Raw genomic sequence first — 24,203 nt, 5'->3', positions numbered from 1 at the left:
GTGTTCACATGCATCTTTACAGTATCCATGTGAGAGATTGAAGCTTCCCCTTCCCAGAAACACAGGACTGTTTCTCCATTGACTAATGCTGCTGAGCTGAGAGATGACACAGAGGTTGTCCCAGATCCTGGACCCCTGGGTTTTCCCCAGGTGCCAGGTCACTCCTCACAGATAATTGCTTACCATCATCAACTAAAAGAACTACATCTTCCATGACTAGATTTACAGGTACAACCACTTAAAAAAAAAAAAAAGTATTCACCCACAGTGAGGTAAATATGCAGGTTTATTGCAGCCAAGCCACTCCTTTCTGTGTCATTCCTTCTCAGACATCTGCTCGTGGATGTTAAAACCCCGAGCACCTTTGGCAGGGACACTGAACTGTGAAATCTGCAGCACCTGTGACAGAGGAGCACTCTTTGGGAAAAAAATTGTCCAAGGAAAAGCAGCAGCTTCAACTTGTGTCCCATTGGAGACAAGTGAATCTGAAGTTATATATTATATAAGACGTAGGTGATGACAGCAGTTTATCATTAACCCGAACTCTGCAAGAAGCACATAAGGAGAGAAAGAAGAAGAAAGCCAGAGAAGCAGCCAGGATGGAATCCATCATAAGGATCAACAATGCTGCAGACATCTCTGTTATTGTTCTCTACTTTTTGATAGTTCTGGCAGTGGGACTATGGGTATGTTGGGATTTTATTTTGTTTTACTTGATGAGCAGGTAGATCATAGAGTCTTGGCAAAATAGCTTAGTAAGTGAGAAGGTGTAATTAGATAAAGATTTTGATGCTTAATTAAAATAATTAACAAATGCATGGTGGGCAAAACGTGGGCATTTATTTACATCAGAGGGGATGGTGACCCAGGGTGGCATCATCCCTTTGGGTGGATGAATGGAGCCACTGGGGAAGGTGGAGTGATGGAGTTTGTGTGGGATGGAGCCGAGAGATGCGATCGGTGAAGATCAGCCAGGGTCCCTCTCCGAAACAGGCTGCGCCTGAGAGCGGCACTGGCCACGGAGCCCTGGGGCTGGGGGGAGCTGTGCTGTGAGGTGGTGCCCGGGGAGGGGGAGCCGCGGGGCTGGAAGGGACGGGACGCCGTGTGCGGAGGGGTGGGGAGGCGGTGCGGCAGCGCACACAGAGCCGGGACGGGGACAGGGACCGGGACAGGACGGGGACAGGGCCGGCAGAGCCGCACGGGCCGAGGCTGCGGGCGCCGTTTGAGGGCAGCGTTGGCGCGGCTGTGCCCGGGCTCCAGGGTGCGGAGCGGCGGGGCTGGGAGCAGGAGCGGCCCCGGGGCTGTGGCAGGGAGCAGGAGTTGGGAGCAGGAGCGGCCCCGGGGCAGGGGCTGGCCGTGCCTGTGCTCGGTGCCTCTTGCCCGGCCGGCAGCGCTGCGAGGGGAGCCCGGAGCCTCGGAGAGCCCCTGGAGCCAGGGGAGAAAACCAGCGCTGGGACCTCAGAGCTGAAGCGTTTGAGAGAATGGGCCGATGCATTGAGCTACAGGGGAATGGCACTGAATTCGGGTTTCCCCTCCTGAACATCTGACCAGTAACAAGCAGAGAGGAGGGATTGCCTTTCAGGGATCCTCTGCTTTCCAGGAGCATCCCAGGAACATTTCACAGTGCAGAAAAGTCAGCTGCAGAACAAACATCCCTTTCTAACAGCCTGGCAATATTTTGAGGGGCACCAACAATTTACGGTTTGCACAAAGTTGACACAACCTTTCCTTTGCTTCTTCAGCAGAGGAGCAGAGGCCAAAAATGTAGCTAAAAATCTGGAGCTCAAGTCCACCAGAACACCTTGTTGCCTGGCAGGAGGGAGCTGGGTCCTGCTATGAGAGCCTGGCTGTTGCTGTAGTGAACTTCATGTTAAAGATCTCTGACAATAAGGGGCTGATCTCTGGCTTCTCAGGCCATTGTGTGCTGAGTTAATTCCTGGAAACTTTTCTTTCCAGCCATGAAGACGTTATTACTGGACAAATACTTACCCAGTTGCTGTGTGTAGTTCAATGTAAATCCATCATATTTACTTCCTTTCTTCTGCATCAGAAGAAAATATATGGATAATTTTCCCAGGTCTTCGTTCTTTATTTACCTGTTCAAAGTCCATCAGAGATGACAATGGAAATCCAGTAAATAACAGCTCAAGGTCATTAATAAAAATTGGAGGAAACTTCCCTCTAAGCCTATCCCTTGTCAAAGACAGCATGAGTTTGTAAAAAGGAAATTTTAGCTGGCGTGTTCTTTTGGAGCTTCAGAGGGAATCAGGCACAATGCTGATATCACAGATACCTGTAGGGGCAGGATGGTATGGAGTAAAAAAGCTGCATACTTTCTGTAAATAAACTTGCACCTTATAGTCTAGTTTGATGCCTGAAAACAAAGTCTTTTCACCCCAACAAAAAATTCATGTGAGCTTTTACTTGAGGGAAAATTTTTCTTGGTTAAATTTAATTTTATTTAGTGTTTCCCACTATAATGAAAGGTGAAGGAATGAAACTTGAATGGCTAATGCAGACCTAGATAAAAGAATCATTGTTCCATTGTATTATGGTATTGCATTGTGTTCCATTGTATTTTCTTCATCATAAGGTTGTTCTTTTTCTTCCACTTTACCCTGCCCATGTGTTTTGTCATCCCTTCTCTCCAGCTGTCTGTTCTCAGCCTGTGTATAGCTTGCCTAGCCCACTTGGGACATGATTCAAACTTTCTTTTTCCTTTTTTCCAGGCGATGTACTCCACCAACAGGGGCACCGTGGGAGGGTTTTTCCTGGCTGGACGGAGCATGGTGTGGTGGCCGGTGAGTGCTGGGCGTACAAAGCACAGGATGTGCATTGCCCTGTCCTGTCCCTGCATTTCCAGAGCTCTGTGACACTGCTGAGGCTCTGTGCCTTTGTTGTGTGGCTGCAAATCCAACTCTTTCTCCAGCCACTGGTGTCACAGGGCAGACTGCACAAACAAAGCCATGGGATGGGCAGGGAAAAGTGTTGGGGGAAGTTGTCTGTGCTCAGCTCTGAGCTGTCTTGATTATGTGATCAACTTGTTTGACTATAAATACATTGGTAATGTCAGTACAGACAAATCCAGTGCTTTGCCTTTCATCCCACTTTAAAACTTTTCAATATTTGGACTCTATTCTTTTCATTGCACTCAAAGAAGCTGGCTCATTTTAAGGTTATCACAGACAGGAATTAATTTACTGAAATTTTCCCCTTTATTGCTCTATTGTTTCTACTTTTGGTAACAAGTTCTGGTCTGTACAAGGAGAAAAATCCTGGAAATGTTCTGATATGTTATTGGTAAAATATATTTTAAATGAATTTAAAGATTAGCTGTGGCTTATCTTGATTGTCTTCTGTGGCTCTCTATCATCTTCCAAGATGGAGAACAGGAGTCAAAGCTATAAAGTGTTTTTAGCCATCCACTCCATCAGGCCATTTGGCAGGAATGATGTTAGAAACAATTATCTATTCCTTCCTGATCATACAGTCTCTTTAATATGAAAAGCAGACAACTTAGACAAACCTGCATTTTCTGTATTACAGGAATACAGGAAATGGAATTGTGTTGTACATGATTCCATTCGTTTGAATGGAATTCCTCAACACTTCTGATCTTGCATTCAGTCTCAGAAAATGTTTCTGCACTTCATTAAGGCTTGGGAGTCAAGACTCCACACACATTGATTCAGTTACAGGACAGAAGAGTGAGAGTAAATATTGATTCCCTAAAGATTTAGGAATTTTTTTGAAGTAGGCTGCAGAAATACCTACACAGCTTTCAGTCCTGTGCTTCAGGGAGCTGCTCTCTGCCTGTAGAAGGCATTGGGACAGCCTCTGGAAGGACATGAAAGGATTAAAGGCCAATGGCAGTAAAAGGTTTCTTCATCTGATGTAGTAGATCTGAGAAAATTCAGGTTCCTTTGGAAGATTGAGGAAAGAAAAAATTTCCAAGTTATTTTAAGATAAAACCCATTATTCAGGGAGAAGAGAAGAAAACCTAACAGATTACTCTACTCAACTGCCACTTTAATCAGGGGGCTGGTTTTAACCTTGTGCAGTTGTCAGCCTGTCAGGGGGACAGGAATGTCCTTTTGTGCAGATGGAAATGGAGATGGAGGCAGCAAGGCAGCCAAGACTCACCATAGGAAAATTCTGTCTTGCTCCAGTGGCACTGAGAACTCCTAATGATCCCCTGAGACCTGGGGGGAGGATCTGACACCGAGTCCTCAGCCAGCACAAACCCCACAGAGGCAGCAAGCTCCTCTCCTCCAGTGGGAAGCCAACAGGGATCAGCCCACAGCTCCTGCCAGGATCCCCTCTTTCCTTCCCAGACTCTGTGAGCTCAGTGTGGACAAAGTGCTAGTCCTCAGTGCAGTCCTACATCTCCTCTTCAATCCTTCCCTCTGGAATGCCAGGAGGGGCTTCCCATGCCATAAAAATGAACCTTTCTTGCTGTTCTTCCTCGTATCACTCAAAATAAACAAACAGCAAGCGCTCCAAAACCACAAACTAAATACCATGTCAGCAGCACCACCCTGGAAAGTTTGCCTTGGATAAAAAGAGATTCCAAAACACCAATTCTCACAGCTTAGCAGGTAGATGGGATGTCAATCACCCAGAGCAAACTGGGCTGAAATGATGAGGAAACCAATGAAAGTATAGAAAGTTTAGTCAGAGATGTGATCTCAGCTCTGCAACTGCTAAAGCTGAGTGTGGTGTTTTACTTTTTGCTTTGACTTCTCTTTTGTGCCAAGTCAGGGCTAACCTGCAGTGGTTCTGGAGGCCTCAGTGCATTTCTACAGAAAGGGTGGGGGCAGTTGTTTTGCAAGTGGGCTCTTGTTTGTCAGATTTCTCCCCTGCCATTTCAGGATAATGACCCTTGTCATGTAATTGCTTTCTGGAACAGAACAAAATGAAGAAAAAAATCCTTCCACAAACTTGGTATAAACTTAAATCCCCTAAACTAACCGTGTTTTTCAGTTGTTGTCTGTATTCTATGCTCTGCAGGCCACCCACAAGGGGCATTTGTGACCCTAGAGGGAAGGAGGCTCACAGCAGTGTGTCAGGATCTCTTCTCTTCACTTAAACCATATCATATCTGTGGCTTGGCAGACTACAGGAGACCCTGGTGATGAAGAGCTAGAGATGATTCCTGTTCTAGTATGGATTTTGAATGTTTGTGGTCACTGGCTAACTGTGGTTGTGATTTGATTTCTCAATGTATAAAATGGGACCAAGACACATCCTGGGCCAAATCTGCCCTGCTTTGGCTCTGATTGTTCTGCTCCAGCAGCATCCAGGAAAGTTGCTCAGCATTTTGCAGGACCAAGCCCAGAGATAGTTTTCTGGCTGAGGTGAGAGTTCACTTCACTGGAATCCCTGCCCTTGTGCAGTGGCTGAGCCATCTCAGTAGTTCCATGGTTAATTAGGGATAAAGGTACATAAAATCATTCTCCCAGATTATCCAAAACTGAAATCTGTTGTTGGTGAGTCATAATGTAAGAAATGCTTGTGAAATGCTGAGCCCTTTCCACTGCCTTGTTATAGAAACTGACAGAAGAATCTTCAAGAAACTGGTCTTGGTCTCTTGGGCTTTGAGGGAAATATCTTCAGGAAAGACTCCTGGCTCTTGAAACCCTCATCATCAGCTCTGCTTTTTCCAAAAAGACACAGAGAAGTTCAAGGCAAGTGACAGCTCTGTAGCAATGGGCCTTGCCAGCTTCAGCTTCCTTTGCCAGATGAAGGAGTTGGGTTCAGCCAAATGCTTCCTGCCATTGTAGGACATGGAGTATCTGTTCCTGCAGAGCAGTCAGCTTTGCTAGCAGCCACTCTCCCAGGATTAACAATTAAAAAACCTCAAACTTTTGAAGCTTTCCTGCTTTTGAATTTTCTTCTTCAGGTTCTGTAGTTTTGCAGACAGATCTGTCTGCACAAAATTATGGGTTACCTTGTGCACCTCAGTTCCTGAGGCATGAATAGGACAAAGAGTGTCTGCTGGGCATGTGGAGCCAGCTCTGTTAGAAAGATTTACTGAACAGTAGTGCAGGGTCAAGGGCACTCCAAAGAGAAATGTAACTCAGCTTGTTTCTGGTCATGTACATTTAGATCTTTGTGAGACAGATAAGAGTTAGGGGAAAAAAACCCAAGAGATTCTTTTAGCTTCAGCTGTGCACAGCTAATCTTTGTGGCCATCAGAACTGACAACTGGCACGATTTCTCTGATCTTTGCAGCCAGGTAGGTTTTACACAGTCTCAGGATTTTGCCCACTTGGCTGAATCTGACACTGCTATGAGGAACCAGGAACAGCAATTCTGCTGTGAATAGGATTTGCATTTCCTTTTCTTAGGTAAAGTAGAATGAAAAATTACCTTGTCAAGTTCCATGGAAAAAAAAAAAATAGTGTTAAATCAATAGTTTTCAGGGTAAAAAGAATAATGAAGTAATGAAAGCAAAGCTCTGATAGAAAAGTAGGAGTTCAGTGAAATGGATTTCTACAGAATCTGTGAGACTTTCCAGCTGGCTGGGAGGTGTTGTTTCTGTCTCAGAGTACAAAGTGAGGAGGTGTCAGATCCTCCTGAGCCTGAGCTGTTCCAGGTTTGTTGGAGCACAGACATTTTGATGATTATTGTCCATCCATCCCTCCTGCTTAGCACACTGGGAATTGTAAAGATGTGGTTTAACTGGGGAATAATGCAATTCATGGAATTTTCAGGTTAATTGGGAAAGAAGAATAAAACCCCACACTTCCTTCCTTGGGTCTCAGAGCCTTGGAAGTGTGGCAGGAATATTGCTTTGTAGGGACTGAGGGTGATCCCAAAAAACTCAGGTAGGAAAAGTAAAGCCTTTGCATCAGAGTAAAGCCACATGCTGCAGGGCAGAGCTGTTAAAGAAAAGCATGAACAGCCTCAAGGAGCAGGAATGAGAAATGTGCCAGGGGAGAGGGGTTTGAGAAGAGCTTCTGCAGGAGTGATAGCCCAGGGATGGCTCAGGAGCCTGTGGGGGGAGAGGATCAATGGGAAAAGGTTTGGTACTGAGCTGATGCCTGCAGGAGGGTGGGATGTGCTGGCAGGTCCTGGCAGGGAGAGGATTCTGTGCATTCTGCCACTGGCCTGCCCAGTGCATCCATCCAGCTGGGAATGGTGGGGCCAGGATGTCACTGCATCCTCCACTTCATGGGAAGAGCAAGGTGAAAGAGTTAATGAATAACAGGAAAAAACACAGTGATCATCATCTGCTTCAGGGTGGTGGTACTTCTGCTGAACAGAGTGCTCTTGTTAAGGCCTGACCTCTTAAAATATATTAAAAGAGTTAATGTTCCACGTTTGCCTCAGGTTAGTTCAGGTTTTTCATCCTCTTTCCCTCTTAGCAGCTTTTGTCCCTTTCAACCAACTTTCTTCTTCACCTTTCCTCCTAGATCTGCCTTTAAAGTCAATTCACTCACACATTCTCTGAGAACAGTTAACACTTCCAGAAGATTGTTTCCCTCTGCCATTCCCAGTTGCAGCCCAGGGTTTTTAAGATGTTCAGCATCTACCAATGGCAAATCAAGAATTCCAGTAATCAGCCTTTCCAGTACAAAAATCCCACAGCAGTAAGTTCTTCAGCAAGGCAGCTCAGGCCCAGAGCCCATCTGCCTTCTTTCCTCATCCTTAAAATATGGCAGATGGGAAATTCCTCCTTCCCCCCTGGCATCAGCAGCCAATGGGGTGTGAGGGGATTTGGTCAGCACTCTTCTTGCTGTGACCATGCTGCAGATTAAAGGGGAATCTGCATTTTCCTGGTTATGAAGCCAAGTTCTCCCTTCCCAGATACCTGACATAACTGAAACTTATTTTTAAAATTGCATCCATTATTAGTATGTGTGGATCTTAAAGTTCTGCTGCACTGGATGTTCCCTAATTCAGAGAAAAAAATTAGGATGTAAATGTGGGATCTGCATTCACATTGTTTTGTCCTTGTGCTGGTCCTGAATATGTTGGGAGTTTTGCCTTGGTTTGGTTTTGTGTTTTCCTTTCAATGCAATGGTATTTTAGATAAATTTGAGAACAGAGCATCAGCAGCATTGCCTGCAGTGTGTCCTGGGGTTTCAGGCACTGAGCCAAAGCTTCTGCCTGTCAGTTCTCAAAGTTCTTCTTTAGCTGCTTTTGTTACTTGGGTCTGCCTTTAAGCTTTTGAACCAGGAGAGGGAACACATTCAATAAAATCAGAGATTAATGTGGTTAATATTTTCTGGTGATTGCATTTCTAGTAACCTAGATTTAAGTTTAATTATTTATCTCCAAGGAAAGCATGGGGCAACAGTGCTAATGCTTGGTAGAAGGTGACACTTTTTCTTCACTATCATTTCTGGAAAACTGTTGCTGTCACCAAGGGGTTAGAAGGAACAGAGGTCTTTTGTTTGCCAATCTTTGTTGCAAAACTTATCAGTTCTGTAGAAATGTCATATGACCAACTGGTTACAGTTCTGTAGGGCACAACTGGCTTTTAGAAATGTGTAAAAACCCCAAATCCAGAACTGAGTGAACTTAGAATCATACATTTCCTTTCCCAGCAAAAGAAAAGTTTGTCTGCAGAAAAAGACTTTAAGAAATCAGGAGATCAAACTGATGGAAGAGAAAAACAGTAAGCCTGGAAAAGAAAGAGTGGAACCCTCTGAATTTTATTTGTGTGTTGCAAATAAAAATAGGGGAGGATGATCTATTTGTTATCAGAGATCAGGATTGTGGGTTGAAGAGTGTGGTTGCTGTTTCTGGCTATGGCATAGCTCTGTAGAATAAATCTCTGCAGGGGTGGATTTCTAGGATGAAATCCTTCATCCTCCCAAAACTCAGGTGATTGTCCCAGACACATTGATTGAATATTTGCTGCTATTCAAATCAGTTGGACTCAATGATCCTTGTGGGTCCCTTCCAACCCAGGGCATTCCATGATTCAAATGAGAGTATTGGGAGAGGTCAGCAGAAATTCTCTTGCCTGCTTTTTATGTGGTTTCCTTTTCATTGTTTATTGTTGTTGTTGTTTAAGCTTTCAGAGGATGTAAGAAAAAAATAAAGAAAAAAAAAGTGTTCATTTTTTAATCTCAGAACTCTTCCAGCTTCCTTGTCCTCTGCCCACAATACTCAATCCAATCCAACCTCTTTTTTATGCCTGACTTCTCACCCGGCATCCTTCAGTCCCTGAGCCAGTAAATCATCACTGGGTATTTCTGCTGCCTTTCATGTGTTCCTTTGGAGGAAATGAAGCTCATTCCTTTTCATCTTTTCTATTGTCTAAAATACTTGATTAAGAGTTAGGTCTTTGTGAATGGCTCCTGCCTGTCTGTACACCAACAGGAACCTTTCATTTTTTTAATCTCTCCCAGTTCACCAATTCCCATGTTCTCCCTATGTGATGTTTGTATGATCAGTGCAATATTTGGGGGTCTTAAAGATTCAGCACTTCTTAAATAGAACTCTTTGATTTGCTATTGCTCCTACCTTCCACTTTCTCAGCAGACATTCCTGCTATGCAGCTTTCAGAATTTAACTCAGTAATCAAATCCCTTTTGGCTAAAAGTGAACCAAGTCCAGCTCTCACCAGGGGCAATTTGGATGCCCAGGCTGTGCAATGTGGAGCAGGGAGTGCAGGTCTGACAGGTGGGGATTTCTTCCTTGAACAAGGAAAATCAGTCTTCTTCCCTGATTGCCTGGATATCATCCCAATGCCAGTTTGGCAAGTTTTGCAAACATTTAAAAATCTATATTGGTGTAATATATTTTTTGACTCAACTGGAAGATATTTGGTTCACCATCCTGTTGTCCCTCACTGTTGTGGTTGTGGTGGCTGGGGGCTCTGGTTTCAGTGGGAACAAGAAGTGGGAGTCCTGAAAGCTCTCAAGGAATTGATTGTCAGTCATTGTCATCAGCAGCACCTCCACAGACAGCACGAGTTCAATGTGCCAGAGGAAGGGGATTTTTTAGCAATTCCCACATAAGAGTTAATTTTTAATTAATTAATTAATTTATTTTTCTCTTTGCAGATTGGTGCTTCTCTGTTTGCCAGCAACATTGGCAGTGGGCACTTTGTGGGAATAGCAGGAACAGCAGCAGCTGGAGGAATTGCCATTGGAGGATATGAGTGGAATGTAAGTGGCATCTATGTCAGGGAAATACTTGTGACATCTGGATTATCTGCAGAGCTTAATCAAAATAACATTGCCTGGTAATTTAGGACTGTCAAAGTTTGTGCTTGGCAACACTTGTTTTCTGCACAGACCGATAAGAGCCAATGTAATCTGGTACTTAACCTGTCTAAGCCACTGAAGAAGGTGACACTTTTCAGTTGAGGATTTTTAGAGAGTATTTGAACCAAATTAGTTGGTGGATTTTCTACTCTATGCACATATTTTTATTACTTTTAAAGTATTTGTGAACAACATTTTCAGACTGCAAGATGCTGGGAAGAATTTATCAGGCAATCCATGGTAATTTTTGCAGCATTTTGCTATGTAGAAATAATTGAAGAGGCTGTAAGGAATTTTGAACATCCTCCACAAGCACCTGCATTCCAAAAATCTTTTCCTCTTTACCTTCTCCTTCCTGTCATTATGCTGGAGCTTTGCTCACGGTTCCAGCACAGGGCAGAGCTATCACAAATCATTGTCTATACCATCGGGGGGTAAATGAGCTTCCCGGAGTAGCGGGGTCAGTGTGGGCTGCAGCAGCTCGGAGACTCCCCTGAACCACCGCAGCCCATTTCCTTGTGCTGTCAGCTCCGAGGGTGCGGCTGGCAATGTCCTTGTTGTGCCTGATTCACCCTCGGGGAGGGAATTAGCCACGACACAAAGGGCTGAATGAGCCTCCACAGGTCGATACTTCCCTCTGAGCAGCGAAAGAATCCTCCCACCCTGGGGGATTTGGCTGGTGTTCCTTAGCAAGTAAATGGTTCTTGCAAATAATCAAGTGCTGGTATGATGTGAATGTTTAAGGAGAGGACAAAGCTTCAAATGAACTGAGATGTGCAGTTTATCTGCCAGCTCCGACCTGATTCTCCTTCTTTTTCCAGCAGAACAAAGCAAATCAAAACAGAACACAAATCTCTAGGGTCCATATCCTTCTTCAAACATCTCTAACACTTTATCTCCTGCGAAGTTCCTGCTGGCCAGTGCCAGCACTCAGTGAACAGCAGTGGTTGCTTGGGAAGCAGCAATGAGCTCTGGGGGTGTTTGAGCAGACACTGCAGAGTTCATGGCTTACAGGGGCACAGCTAACACACATAACAGAAGTAATGAAATAATACCAAGTTTGACTCTTGTCATCCTTGGGTATCCCTGATCCATTCAAATTATTTCTGTTTTGTATCAGATGACAGCAGAAGCTGACCCAGTAGTTCTTGTCCATCTTACAGTTTTGACCTGAGGACAGAACTTAAAAGATCCAGTTTAATAGCCCTCCAAGCCCTGTGGACAAAATAAATACAGAGTGCAACTCTGAGGGCAGGAGTTTGTTTTGAATTTGTTGTTTGAAGAATGTACAACTCAACATTGGACAGCATTCCAGCCATTTTAGTCAGCAAACTATGGTGGCACTGCTATAAGTAAGATCAGTAGTTTACAGAGTACACATGGATACACAAAATATATTATTAAATTGTAATGTAACAATACAAAATATTTTACAAATTGCCTGTGGTGCATCCTGTACAGTCTATGAAATTGTTGTAAAGCATTCAACCATGCTGGGCTTGCTCTGAAGAGAGCTGGGGTAGTCTGGTGCCACAGGTGGAGTTGAGATTCAATACTAGAGAGCAATCCTGTGAGGAGAAATCAGCTGGTTTTGGAGAAAATTCATAATCATGTGTGCTTCTTTGGGACAGCCAGCATGAAACCCAGGCTGCATTATACCTGATGGAGTTTTTAGCCAAGATTCCACCCCCAAATTTTCAACTGTAAATCAAAGGTCAGAGCAGAACCTCCTCCCCCCACAGCCCTGCAGCACCCAGGTTTTTGTGATTTCACTGGTCTCCAGCTGCTGTTAAATGATAAATGGTCTTTGGGAGCAGTGTCTAGAGACAGGAGGCTAATTCAGCTGATCTTGTCTTGGCTGCAGGCTCTGATATTTGTGGTGATTCTAGGATGGATCTTTGTACCCATCTACATCAAGGCTGGGGTAAGTCAAACCACTACACATTGCATTTAAATGTCTTTGCTGCTCATTTCTGCAGCTCAGGGCTGGAGTACTGCAGGCTCATTATGAATGGCACGAGATCCCAGTGTGCCAGAGCAGCACTTGGTTATATTTGTGTACTTGAAAAATGAGGATTCTCTGTTCTGAGACCTGAGCTGAGAAGTACTTGGTGCTCTCTCCTTGTTCTCCTTTGATTCCTGGAGCTGCTCTTCCTTGAAACTGCAAGCACAGTCTCCTAATTTTGTGCTGCACTCTCACAGTATCTGAGTACCCAAAGTCTTGCTCTCATTTGATTTGTAGCTGTTCCCCATTCTCTCAGAGCTTCTCTGCCCCCCAGGTGGTGACAATGCCGGAGTACCTGAGGAAGCGTTTTGGTGGGAAACGGATCCAGGTCTACCTGTCAGTCCTGTCCCTCATCATTTATGTGTTCACAAAGATCTCAGTAAGTGACACTTCTACAATTTCCTCCATTCTGCACTGATCTGAAGAGAGGAAATGTCCTTTTACAGCATTGCTCTCACAACTGCTCAGCCACTTCAGGTTTGGAGCTCTTGGCTGAATTAACAACTGTAAAATTATGATTTTATGTTTTCTTTATTCTGCCCAGTGACACTCTGTGCTGCAATCCAAGGGTTTTTCTTCCTGGCAGTGTCTCTTGCTGCTTGTTGTGCTTTGTCCTCTTTATAAAGTTTTAGAGTTGACTTTTACATTTGCTCTCTTCTAGAAAACATCAGAGTGGAGGGAAATGTGTGTTGTATTATGGTCTGTTATCTCAGGGGTCTGTGAAACCCAGGGCAGGAATTTTTGTCCCTAGATTTCATATTTATCTGTTTTAGTATCCTCTGGTGAACATGCCATCAGTAATATAGATGAGGGAAAAGCAAGGGGACAATGGATAAAAAAAGAATAACAAGAATTAGAAAATGGAAGAGTGGGGAAATGGAAATGAGGGGAATTGTAACAGCTGAGATGAAAGGAGGGAAGAGGAGAGATTCTTTTAATGGGCAAGAGATTGGTGTAAACTTTAAGGTACTATGAAGTTAATGTTTATTAAGTAAATGGATGTGTTTCTGTGGAGTAGTAAAGGGAGCTGGTATTTTCCATATGTATTGAAAGTACCAAGCTTCTAAGGAAGTCCACAGTTCAGGCATACTTCAGTCTGTTGTTTTGCAGAAGTTGTCATGGCAGATTAGTCTTTGCCCTCTGAATGGGAGCTGAGTGATAATAGTGCAATTTAAGCTAAAAGATTGGCCTTTTGCTCTCATTCTCACATTATAACTGATCCTTAGAGAGGTTATAAATTAAACAGGTTGGTAGCATGAGGTGGCCTCAGAGCTGGATTTCTGTATATTTCAAAAGGATTAGAGACTTTGCTGGAGCTGTGCTCAACTATCAGAATCACAACTCCTGGGTCCAACACAGAGTTCTGCACGTCCCAGCAGCAGAGAAACTCCTCCAGTCAGAGACTCAGAGCCCATTTCAGCAGCACATGTTGGTGGAAAGGTGCTACACGGGTTCTGAATTTGGCCTATCAAGGTGCTACACGGGTTCTGAATTTATTATTCAGCTTTGACTTCCAGCCTGTGTCATTCCTCAGGCTCTGATTATGGGATTTTTCACTGTTTCAGTTAAGTGTCCTGTTTCCAGGAAAAACAGGTGCTGCACTGAAGCTTCCAGTGTGGTCATGAGGATCAAACACCCTCTCCACAGCCAAGGATCCATCCAGCAGCAGGTTACCCGGGCCCCACTCCACCACTGGCCCACCCCAGCTTCCCACCCAGCCCTTTATTGCAGGTGTTTGTGGGGAAGTGCCATGGAGCTGGGTTTCTGTGCTGTGCAGATGACAAACATGGTGTTCCATTTCCTCTCAGCATTTCTGAGCAGCTCTGGCAGTGTCTGTGCCTCATGTGCCGCCTTTGGGTGGGCAGGGTCTGCCCAGCACTGATCCCTTGCTCTGTCTGATGCAGGCTGGCAGAGCAGGCAGCCTCGGAGGCTGCAGGGGCTGTCAGAGGCGCTCAGAGGAGGCTGTGCCGTGCCCTGCTGTGGCCAGAGCAGGGAGGGAAGGCAGGGCTGTGCCCTGGTGGGCTGTAGGAGCTGTGCTGTGGGGAGAGGCACAGGCAGAGCTCCCTCCCCACGGACACGTTGGATATCCAAACACAGCCACGTGTTGACAAGGCCGTTGCATTTTCCTTCCCACAGCTGCCTCGGCAAACACTCCCTCGTGATCTCTGGGGCTCTCTGGGCTTTGACAGGGAAGGATGGGCTGCTGCCCTGCCCTGAATGGGAGGTCACACCCAGCAGCAATTCTCACTGCCTCTTATCCTTGCAGAAGAGTGGCATCTCTTGCTTCTGGGGTAGTTATTTCATGTGCTTCTTCCTTGCTGTGTTGAAATATTATGTAGTGTACTTAATAATATAATTATAACCGTGCTTTCTAGGGAGCAGTGTCACATATCAGGTCTGTGACTCCTGCTGTGCTTTCTGGCTCAGTGCCACCACCCTGTGAGGCTCAGACTCCCTTTGCACACCTCTAGAATGTCCTTTCCATTTCTCTTTCCCTGCACATTTTCTGTGGGTTTTGTTGATTTCTTACCTTGCTTTGTGGCTAATCAGCCACTTGACAGACAGGACATGCTGCAAGGAGTCCATCCTTGGGACCAGGACACACGTGATTTTTGAGCCCAAAGGATTTCTGTCTCACAGGGACCTCCCCTGTTCCTGGTCCCTAAGTGTGCAGCACATTGTGAGTAGTGCCCATAGCAGCTTGCAGAGGCTTTTGAGCCACTGGTGTTGTTGATATTGGTCATTATGGCAAAGGAAACAGGCTGGTAAAAATAAAGTCTTGATGGATAGTAATAGGGTAAGTGATGACAAGACAAAAAGGAATTAAGGTCTGAATGTTTTTGAAGAAACTGGAACTCCTCGATCTGTTACAGCATTTTCTCTGTTCATTGTGCACAATTCCAGTAGGAAATCTAAGGGCAAAGACTTCCCAGGGGAAAGAGAAAGAGAAGAATAACCTTCTCCTAGGAGTGCACAGTGCAGGGGTTAGAGCAGGTGCCCCTGCTCTGGCACCCACAGGATAAACTCAGCTGGCATTGTCTGGCCAGCTGCTGCTTTGTGATCCCTGCCCTTGCAGAGATGGCTGCAGTGGAAAGGAGAGAGTGACTCTAATCAGAGATTAGCTAAAGATTGTCTGTAAAAGAGTATGAATGGAGAAACAGGGAAATATTGGAAGGCAATAATCTTACTGGGGAGGGGAAGCAGTGAAACTGGAAGATAACTCAGCCATTTGAAGAAGCTGATACATTTCTCAGAATGCTCAATAATTAACTATACATTATATATTTCTTTGTGGGAATCATTTTAGGCCCGTCAATACTGAATGATACGTAGGCTAAACTAAAGCCAAGAGCAATAAAAGGAATGTCTGGAACATGGACTGATTAGTGGTGTGAACAGATAGGAAACAAATTACCACAGAGAAATGGGCCAAAGGAGAGGGTCTGACAGCCCCTGGGGTAAGAGCTGCAGGTCCTGGCTCCCAGTGCCGAGTGAAAGCCTCTGAGAAATCTGCTCCAGAGGCAGTTTTGGGGGTGGGAGCTCTGCTGTGACTCACACAGCTCCACAGCAGCAGCTGAGAGCTGTGGGGCTGCAGAGGTCTGGCCTCTTCCTCGTAGCTCAGCAGGAAGCAGGGAGAGCTCCTGCCCTGCAGTCTCAGTTTCAGTGTCCAGAATGAAGACGGTTTTTCTCTCTGGCATCTCCCAGGCTGCTCCCCTCCCTGCTGGGGGTGTGCCCTGCCCTGCCGGGGTGATCCCCGGCCCTGGAGCCCCCGCAGGGCTGCTGGGGGAGGCTCTAGCCCGGGGCTGGGCAGAGCTGCGTCTGCTCCAGCTGTGACCCCCGGCGACTTGCTGCCAGCTGGGGATGGCAGTCCCTGGGCAGAGCCCTCCGTGGCCCTGGGGCTGCAGAGCAGCCCATGAGCTGCAAGCTTAGGAGCCACCTCTAATGAAAGCATAATTTACAGTAAGGCATCACAAGTGCACCGGGGCAGATTATTCTGATTGCAAACTTGTGTAAATAACATTGATGCCAATTATCTCTAAATCAGGAACTGATTTAATGGGATTAATGGCCCAGTGTTACTCTGAAACCTGAACAATTCCTTCCTTATGCAAGAGCTAAAGGTTTCCTCTCTTAGCCAACTGCTGTCAATTCTTCTGACAGGAACTTAAAAATAAAAACCATTTAAGATGTTTGCCTTTAATGCAAATGCACCTTTTGTCCTGAGCAGTAAAGGGAAAGAGATCTGTGGGGTGACACTGAAGGAAGAGAACTGTCCTGGAGGTGTCACACAGTCCAGCTCTGCACACAGCAGCAAATGGAACTCACATTTCCTTTTAAACAGTTTGTTTTGAATCTGTCTCTTAGTGCCTAAGTACTGAGCAGTGAGGTAACTGTCTAGAGAAAACAACCCTGTTAAAAAAGGCCTGGGGATTCTCTGGGAACTCTTACACCTCTGGTACTGAGAACTCCACAGTTCTGAGGGGACACTGGCAGGTGCACAAAATGGCATCTATTTTCTTTTTGATTTGTGTGTGCAGTACTACAAGGAGCAGAGTTGTACATTTCAGTGCCCTCATCATGGAACTATAATATGTCACCACGAGCCTAAACATGGCTGAACCTACCATTTTTTCTTCTCTAGGCTGACATCTTCTCTGGAGCTGTATTTATCCAGCTGGCCATAGGGCTGAACCTTTATTTGGCCATAATTATCCTGCTTTCTATTACTGCTCTTTACACCATCACAGGTGAGTTTGCAGAGCAGTCTGATAAATCAAAGATGTTGAAGGACCCAGAAGAAAGAGAAGTGGAGAAAAAGGGAGAAATGAAAACCTGAAAGGGGGGGGGGGTTATTTATAGTGGTCCTTGAAAGACAGAGGTGGTGAGAAAAGGGAAAAAAAGAAAAAAGCATTTCCACTGAGACATTTGCCCAGGGCTAACTTATTTGTCCTGACTTCTCTGCCATCAGGTGGTCTTGCAGCTGTGATTTACACAGACACCCTACAAACGTTCATCATGGTATTGGGATCCTTTATTCTCATGGGATTTGGTAAGTAAATCAGATGAGTTAAACTGGAATGTTCAGCCACTAATCTTGCAGTGGCTACAGGAATGAATCCTGCAGTGTGAAACTGTTACCTTAACCAGGGGGTTTCAGCTCCTGTATCTATTTATCTGGGAAGAAAACAGGCATGTTGCCAAAAGTCAGGCTTCTTTAGTCCCTGATAGCTCTGTCTCCCAAGCCAAGTGAATGTGTAGGGTAACAAACAGCATCCCATGACAGGATTTTTATGTCCACATCAAGGAGGCTTTTCTCCTCACGCTCTCAAGCTCTGAGGTTTCAGTAATAAATCCTTTATTGCTACTTTTGTTTTGTGTGTTGCAGCATTTACTGAAGTAGGAGGCTATGAGGCTTTCATGCAGAAGTACATGGCAGCCATTCCCTCCAACATCTCCTACGGGGGCACGGAGGTGGATCCCGCCTGCTACACCCCGCGCAGGGACGCCTTCCACATCTTCCGGGACCCAGTCAGCGGGGACCTGCCCTGGCCAGGGGTGGTCTTTGGCCTCAGCATCCTGGCCATGTGGTACTGGTGCACTGACCAGGTAATGGGGGAGGCAAACACACAGCTCTGTGCTCCGGGGGGATCCTCCCCTGCAATGCACAGCTGGGCCGCAGACCTGGCTGTTATTTCAACACTGGTCAGTGACTTTTCCTGGTTTCAAGGCATCTCTCACATGTAGGAAAATGGAATGGGTGTTCTTTCAAACCTTCCTGCACACCTCTGCCCAGCAGATATGGTGTCTGCCTCCTTCCTCATTTTTTTATGTGTGACCGCGTGTCAAAAACCAGAGAGGTTGGCTGTGAACACTTAGGAAGCCATGGAACAAATGGCCCTTGTTAGACTGGGTCTAGATACCATTCCCTTTTCAGTAAGACACGTTTGTTTCCTGTATGTGCAGCTTTCATCTTTGCTTGCATAGTCTTGGGGGGATGTTCTTTATATGTTTGTGTTTCAGCCTGGAGACTCTTCCCCAATCATTCTTCCTTCTCTCTAAAACTGCTGTCCAGTTTCCTCAAGACATCACACTGACATGAGTAAAGAAAAATGTGCTCCTGCAACATGTGAATATGTCTCTAACAAATGATCTCTCTGCATCCTGAATTGTGAGAAAGATTTCTCAACAAATTAACAAAATCCCCAATGTAACTGTATTTACTGCTCAGTTAAATGTTCTATTCCTTTTTGGCTTTTTAGTCTGTCTGCTTTAAAAACTTGTGAGAGAAGTCTTACCCCTCAAACACACACCAGATAAGTAATATTTTCCTTTACTTATTTAAGACATATCCTTTGATTTTCATGTAGTTTTCATTTTTCCTAGTGGCAGAAATGCAAAATAGGCTCTTTTGCTATCACAGAATTTCAGAAGTCCCTTGTATGTGGAACATGGCACGGTGTGGTTGTGGAAATGTTACAGCTGCCATGTGTCATTGACAGGTCATTGTGCAAAGATGTCTCTCTGGCAAGAACATGTCCCATGTGAAGGCTGGCTGTATCGTGTGTGGGTACCTCAAACTCTTGCCCATGTTCATCATAGTGATGCCTGGAATGATCAGCCGGATTTTGTACACAGGTATGAAATGGATACAGAAATGCAAAGTTCTTGCTGCCTGCCTTTCATTGCCAATCTCTGTCCCTTCCAAAATACCTGTTAGATTATCATCTTCTCATCCAAGTAACCCAGAGACCTTCAGCTAACTGCACTGTTAGAAGACACAGGCCTTCCTCTTTTCCCTGATCCCGGGTTTCTGCTAATACTATTGCTGTCTGTTTTAGGGGAAAGAAATTCCACAAGGTCCCTCCCCAGCTGTCTGTTTGTCACAGCCCCACTCTGACTGAATGAGTAGAAAATGCTGTCCAGGACAGAGACTGTGCTGGCAACTGGAGGGACAGGGCCATCAGTCACAGACTGCAGGGCTTGGGCCATGGGCAGTCCCAAGGGCAGCATGGGGAAATGCCACTTGCCTGTCTCCCTGAGCAGCAGAGAGTTTGGCTGTGTTTGGCAGCAGGCAGAGGAGAGAGGTTCAGGCTGCAGGGAGTGGGCTTTTTGTTCCTCCCCTTGCTTTTCTACTTGGTCTCCTTGTGTTTTTCAGCTCTGGTCTGACAAAGGAGTGCAGATTTTCTTTTGACCTGCAGTGCTTGTCAGTATTCTTTTAGAGAGGAAGGGAAGGAAAGAGGCTTAGAATCACCTTCCTCCTTGCCAGCAAACCAAGGATGAAGTCAAACGTGTCAATTCAGCGGCTCAACACAGAGAAACATTCTAGAAGCTCTGTTAATTTGGGAGCAATCTGTTGTTTACATGACCTTGTCTCAGTGTCTCTTTATCCTCTCCTCAGATGTGGTGGCTTGTGTTGTGCCTGAAGTCTGCCAGCGCTACTGCGGCACCTCAGTGGGCTGTACAAACATTGCTTACCCCAAACTGGTAGTGGAGCTAATGCCAAATGGTAAGACACTCTCTGTATTTGTTGTTTCTTTGTTTTAGGAAAGCCAGACTGTAAAAAAAAGTGATAGAGGGAGTCCAAGACCCATACTTAGTTCCAAAATTCTTGCTAGAATTACGTACTATTAACCAAAGGGGTTGTCTGTATTAGCTGTAGGTGCAGAATAGCTCCATGCTGACAGTGTCAGCTCTCAGCTGGCACATGCTGTGTGCTGAAATGGTAAATGAGATCCCTGTTTTGTGAAGGTAAAAAATAACCTGCTTGGCCAATGATTAGTAAAAGACTCTCTGCCAGGATCTCTGAGTTGGAGGCCTGTTCCTGTGGTCCTCCTGCCAACCCCAAAGGAATGGGTGCTGGTTCATAAGGCAAAAAAGCCAGGTTATGATATTAGAGACCTTGGCACTTCCCTGATACTTTGGTACTTTCCCATCCTTTGGTAACTGTTGTTAAAATCCTGCAGTACTTCCCCATGCTCTGTGGCCAGACCAGATCACCTGGAAAAGTGGCTTACTCTGGTTTTCACATAGTAAAAGAAACTTGGGGTTTTTTTGGCAAATACCTGGTTCACAAATATACTTCAAGCAAGTGAGCACTCTCCTGCAAACAAAAGGGATTATTTTTATAATTGTTGGGAAAAGTCTGCTTAATATTATTTTCTTTTTATTCATTTAATTTCATTTAATCAGGCAGAATTCACTAAAGAAGTACCTAGGTGCTAAAAGCTCAAGAGTTTCCCTGGCACTGCTGTAAACAGCTTTTTGCAAGCTCTGCTTGCCCAGCAAGGGAATGTCAGGCAGGATTTTATGTCAGGCACATAACTGTGCCAGGCACACTCAGAGCCGGCCCATGGAAAGGGTCGGGCAAAGAGCTGCTGCCGGGTACTGAGGCTGCCCATGGAACGCTCCTCCCCGTCCCCATCCTTGTGTTCCAGGTCTGCGGGGTCTGATGCTGTCAGTCATGCTGGCCTCCCTTATGAGCTCCCTGACATCCATTTTTAACAGTGCCAGTACTTTGTTCACCATGGACATCTACACCAAAATTCGGACGCGGCCATCAGAGAAGGAGCTGATGCTGGCTGGCAGGTGAGCTCGGCCGAGCCCCCCCCGCTCAGCCCCGAGCGCTCGGCGGTGCCCGGGGCTCCTCCCGGCCGGGCTGCCGCGGCCTCCCGGGGCCCAGCGGCGGTGCCGGCCCGGCTCCCTCGGGCACAGCACACCCTGCTCCCGCAGGAACGCTCCGGGGGCAGGATGCACCGAGCTAATTGTCGCTGCTTCCCACTGCTGCTCGAAGGAAAATCTTTTCAATTACCTTCCCGGGCTCCGTGCTGCACCAGCCTGCAGCATCAATGAACTGCTTCTAGTTCATCTGCTATTGATTTGTCTCTGGACATAACAACCACAGCAGAAAAGTGATTTTGTATGTTTTGGTTGCATATTTAACCGTGTGCTGATGGATATTTGACATATACAATGCCCAGCTTGGATTTCTTTTGTTTGTTCAGTGCTAATTTGCCATTATAACTGATTTCACTAGTTGAAGTACAAAATGAACGTGTAAATTATTGATTAATTGATGTTCTTTTTTCTTTCTGATGGATCATAGATACTTCTAAGCAGATGGCTAATTGAATATCTGGCTATGTTTACAGGGCATTTATGTTACTCTTAATTGGTATCAGCATTGCCTGGGTTCCCGTGGTGCAGTCAGCTCAGAGTGGGCAGCTCTTTGATTATATTCAGTCTGTTACCAGCTACCTGGGACCTCCCATTGCTGCTGTTTTCCTGCTTGGCATCTTCTGCAAGCGTGTCAATGAGCAGGTAAGTGCAAATTAGGAAACAGGGATGCCACCTGTTCCTTTAGGAATTGGAAGAACTGGGGTTTTTTTGTTGTTATGAACAATTCTTCCTGTTTGTTTTAATCCCAATATAGCCCAGGGATTTTGTGTTTCCATACCCCAAAGCCTGAGGTTTCAGAGATGAGTTGGATAAAGTTTTTTCATAGTCTGATAGATAAACAGTCACCTAGAAATTCATAGATAGCTCTGAAGCTTAGGTTCCCTATCTTTTTGCCAAGAAGTGTGTTAAAAGGATAACCTATGGACACGTATTTGAAAGTTTCATTTAGGATATTGGTCACCAAGCTGCTTTACCAAACAAACCACATCTTACCTATCCTGTCCAGTTGGGTTTTGAATATCCCCAAGAGTGGAAACTCCACAGTGTCTCTAGGCAACCTGTTCCAATGATCAAGCAGCTCCACAGTAAAACAAAAAAAATAATGTTTAAACAGAATTTCCCATGTTTCAGTCTGTGCCCACACATACCTGTGTGTCTGTTACACTTTGGGCTGGAGAACTGTACACCAGGCACCCACCAACAGTACTGAGAATTAAATAATTACTCAGGGCCATTAGCAGGTAAACCAGACCCACATTTCAGGAAGGATGACCCAACATTCTGGCTGGTTCCATTGTGCCAGAGCTGTCAGGTATTAAGACCTCAAAGGTAAAAAGGTATGAGAACAGCCCCTGGGGTGTGCAATCCATGGCTGAAACCCGTCCTGTAGAAGGGGAGAGTTGTGGAGCCAGATGGAGTGTGAGAAAGGGTCTGGACACAGTCCTGAGGTGTGTCTGACATCTCAGAGCTGTTCATTGCCCCTTTCAGCTGGACCCATACACTGAGCTGTAAAGAAGGTCACCGAAAGTGTCTGGGTTAAAACCCCCATTCCAAAGCCATTGTAACACATAACTGCATCCATGTTTCCTCCAGCAACTGTTTGAGCTTTGTGAGAGTTTATTTCCATGCCTGAAATGACTCATTTTGATCCTTCTTGTCACACCCTTGTCTGCAGGGTGCCTTCTGGGGCCTGATCATTGGGCTGCTGGTTGGACTCAGCAGGATGATTGCAGAGTTTGCCTATGGCACTGGCAGCTGTGTGGCCCCTTCCAACTGCCCCTTCATCATCTGTGGCATTCACTACCTTTACTTTGCACTGATCCTCTTTGGGGTTTCTGCCATCGTCATCCTGGCAGTCTCCTTCATGACCAAGCCCATTCCTGATGTCCATGTGAGTATCTCTGCAGTCCTGCTCCTCAGGAAATGGAACCCAATGAAAGCACCAGTTCATAGCTGGTGTGTTACCCCATGACACTTCAGCCACCCCCAGCATACGGCTCTTGTAAGAAAGCAAAGGAAATAGTCTTCATTTACCTGTCACAGATCTTCAGTGACTCCTCATAGCCTGGGACACCCCAGCACTGGGGGTGCTGTGGCCTTAGAGCCAGCTCAGGTGCTGGCCAGGCTGGTTGGGCCCTGTGTAGTCAGCCCATGATCAATTCCAGTCCTTTTGTTCCGTGGCAGCTTTACCGCCTGTGCTGGTCCCTGCGGCACAGCAAAGAGGAACGGATCGATCTCGATGCAGATGAGGAGCAGGACAGAGCTGATGAAAAAGATGATGAATCAGGTAACTGTTGAATACCTAGAGATTCTGTCCTGTATTTGAGTATCCCTGTTTCATTCCTGAAGGAACATTACCATGCTTGATAGTTGAAGGCATCCTCCCTCTCCCCAACGACAAATCCTCAGCCCCCACAAATTTAAATGGCTCATGAGCTGCCTTTTCCAATCTTTCAAGCTCAGTGTAAATCAGAAGTGAAGTGCATTTGAAGGGAGGAAATCTTGTTCTTTTGGTATCTGGGTGGCAGCTTTAGGACTAAACCAATGGCAATGCTGTGTGTCAGAGGCACTGTGCATTGGCAGACCTGGGTGTGACTCCAGCACTGGGAGGGAATTCACCTGCAAATAGTGGTCAGGGGTGAAGGCACCATGAAAGCAGACTGCAACCCCACCTGCTCTCTTTACTGGGTTTCTGGTTCTGCTCACAGGCTCCTTTTCATCAGTACCTCAAATTATTTTATTTGTCTTTCAATTAAGAGTGTAGAAAGTATTGAAAAAATGGAATTTAAGCTTTGAAGCACAGTTTGCTCCTCCAATACCAGGCCAAGTCTCTGGGCTGCAAAAGGCCCAAGTGTCTTCTGCAGAAGGCTCTCCTAGAACATGTAGAAAATCCCTCTTTTCCCAGATGAGCTGTGAAAACACAATATTAACTTGATTCTTGTACTCTTTTGTACTAAAATGCTTCCACTGAATTACAGCCATAACTCAGAGCAGGAATGCCCTCAGTCCCAGAGATCTGTGTGTGCCATGATCTGTACTCACTGTTCCTGACCAGAGTGTTATTCCTTCCAGTTAATGAGGAAAACCAGGAGGACCCAGGATGCTGTAGGAAAGCTTACAACTGGTTCTGTGGCTTGGACCAACAGAAGGGCCCCAAACTGAGCAAGGAGGAAGAGGAGGCACTGAAGAAGAAACTGACAGACACCAGTGAAGTGCCACTGTGGAGAAACATTGTGAATATCAACGGCATCATCCTCTTGACTGTGGCTGTGTTCTGCCATGCCTACTTTGCATAA

The 24,203-nt window shown here is 45.7% G+C and overlaps 1 protein-coding gene across 2 annotated transcripts; it reads left to right on the top strand.

Annotated features, from left to right (window-relative positions):
* Positions 1–599: 599 nt before the first annotated feature.
* Positions 600–24,203, top strand: SLC5A1 (solute carrier family 5 member 1; the record flags this gene model as incomplete). Of its 2 annotated transcripts, XM_084217155.1 has the most annotated exons (15): positions 600–686; positions 2,730–2,801; positions 10,023–10,127; positions 12,091–12,150; positions 12,506–12,610; positions 16,874–16,979; positions 17,201–17,281; positions 17,618–17,838; positions 18,732–18,867; positions 19,631–19,738; positions 20,667–20,817; positions 21,381–21,549; positions 22,583–22,798; positions 23,092–23,194; positions 23,980–24,203. In XM_084217155.1, 15 exons carry the CDS (start codon positions 600–602, stop codon positions 24,201–24,203), a joined length of 1,944 nt encoding a protein of 647 aa, XP_084073281.1. The 2 variants fall into 2 exon arrangements, with proteins under 2 accessions (XP_084073281.1, XP_084073282.1); XM_084217156.1 differs by lacking the exon at positions 19,631–19,738.

Source organism: Fringilla coelebs (assembly GCF_963513975.1).
Source record: "Fringilla coelebs genome assembly, chromosome: 17".
NCBI lineage: Eukaryota > Metazoa > Chordata > Aves > Passeriformes > Fringillidae > Fringilla > Fringilla coelebs.
This window is presented reverse-complemented; position numbering and strand designations above follow the sequence as displayed.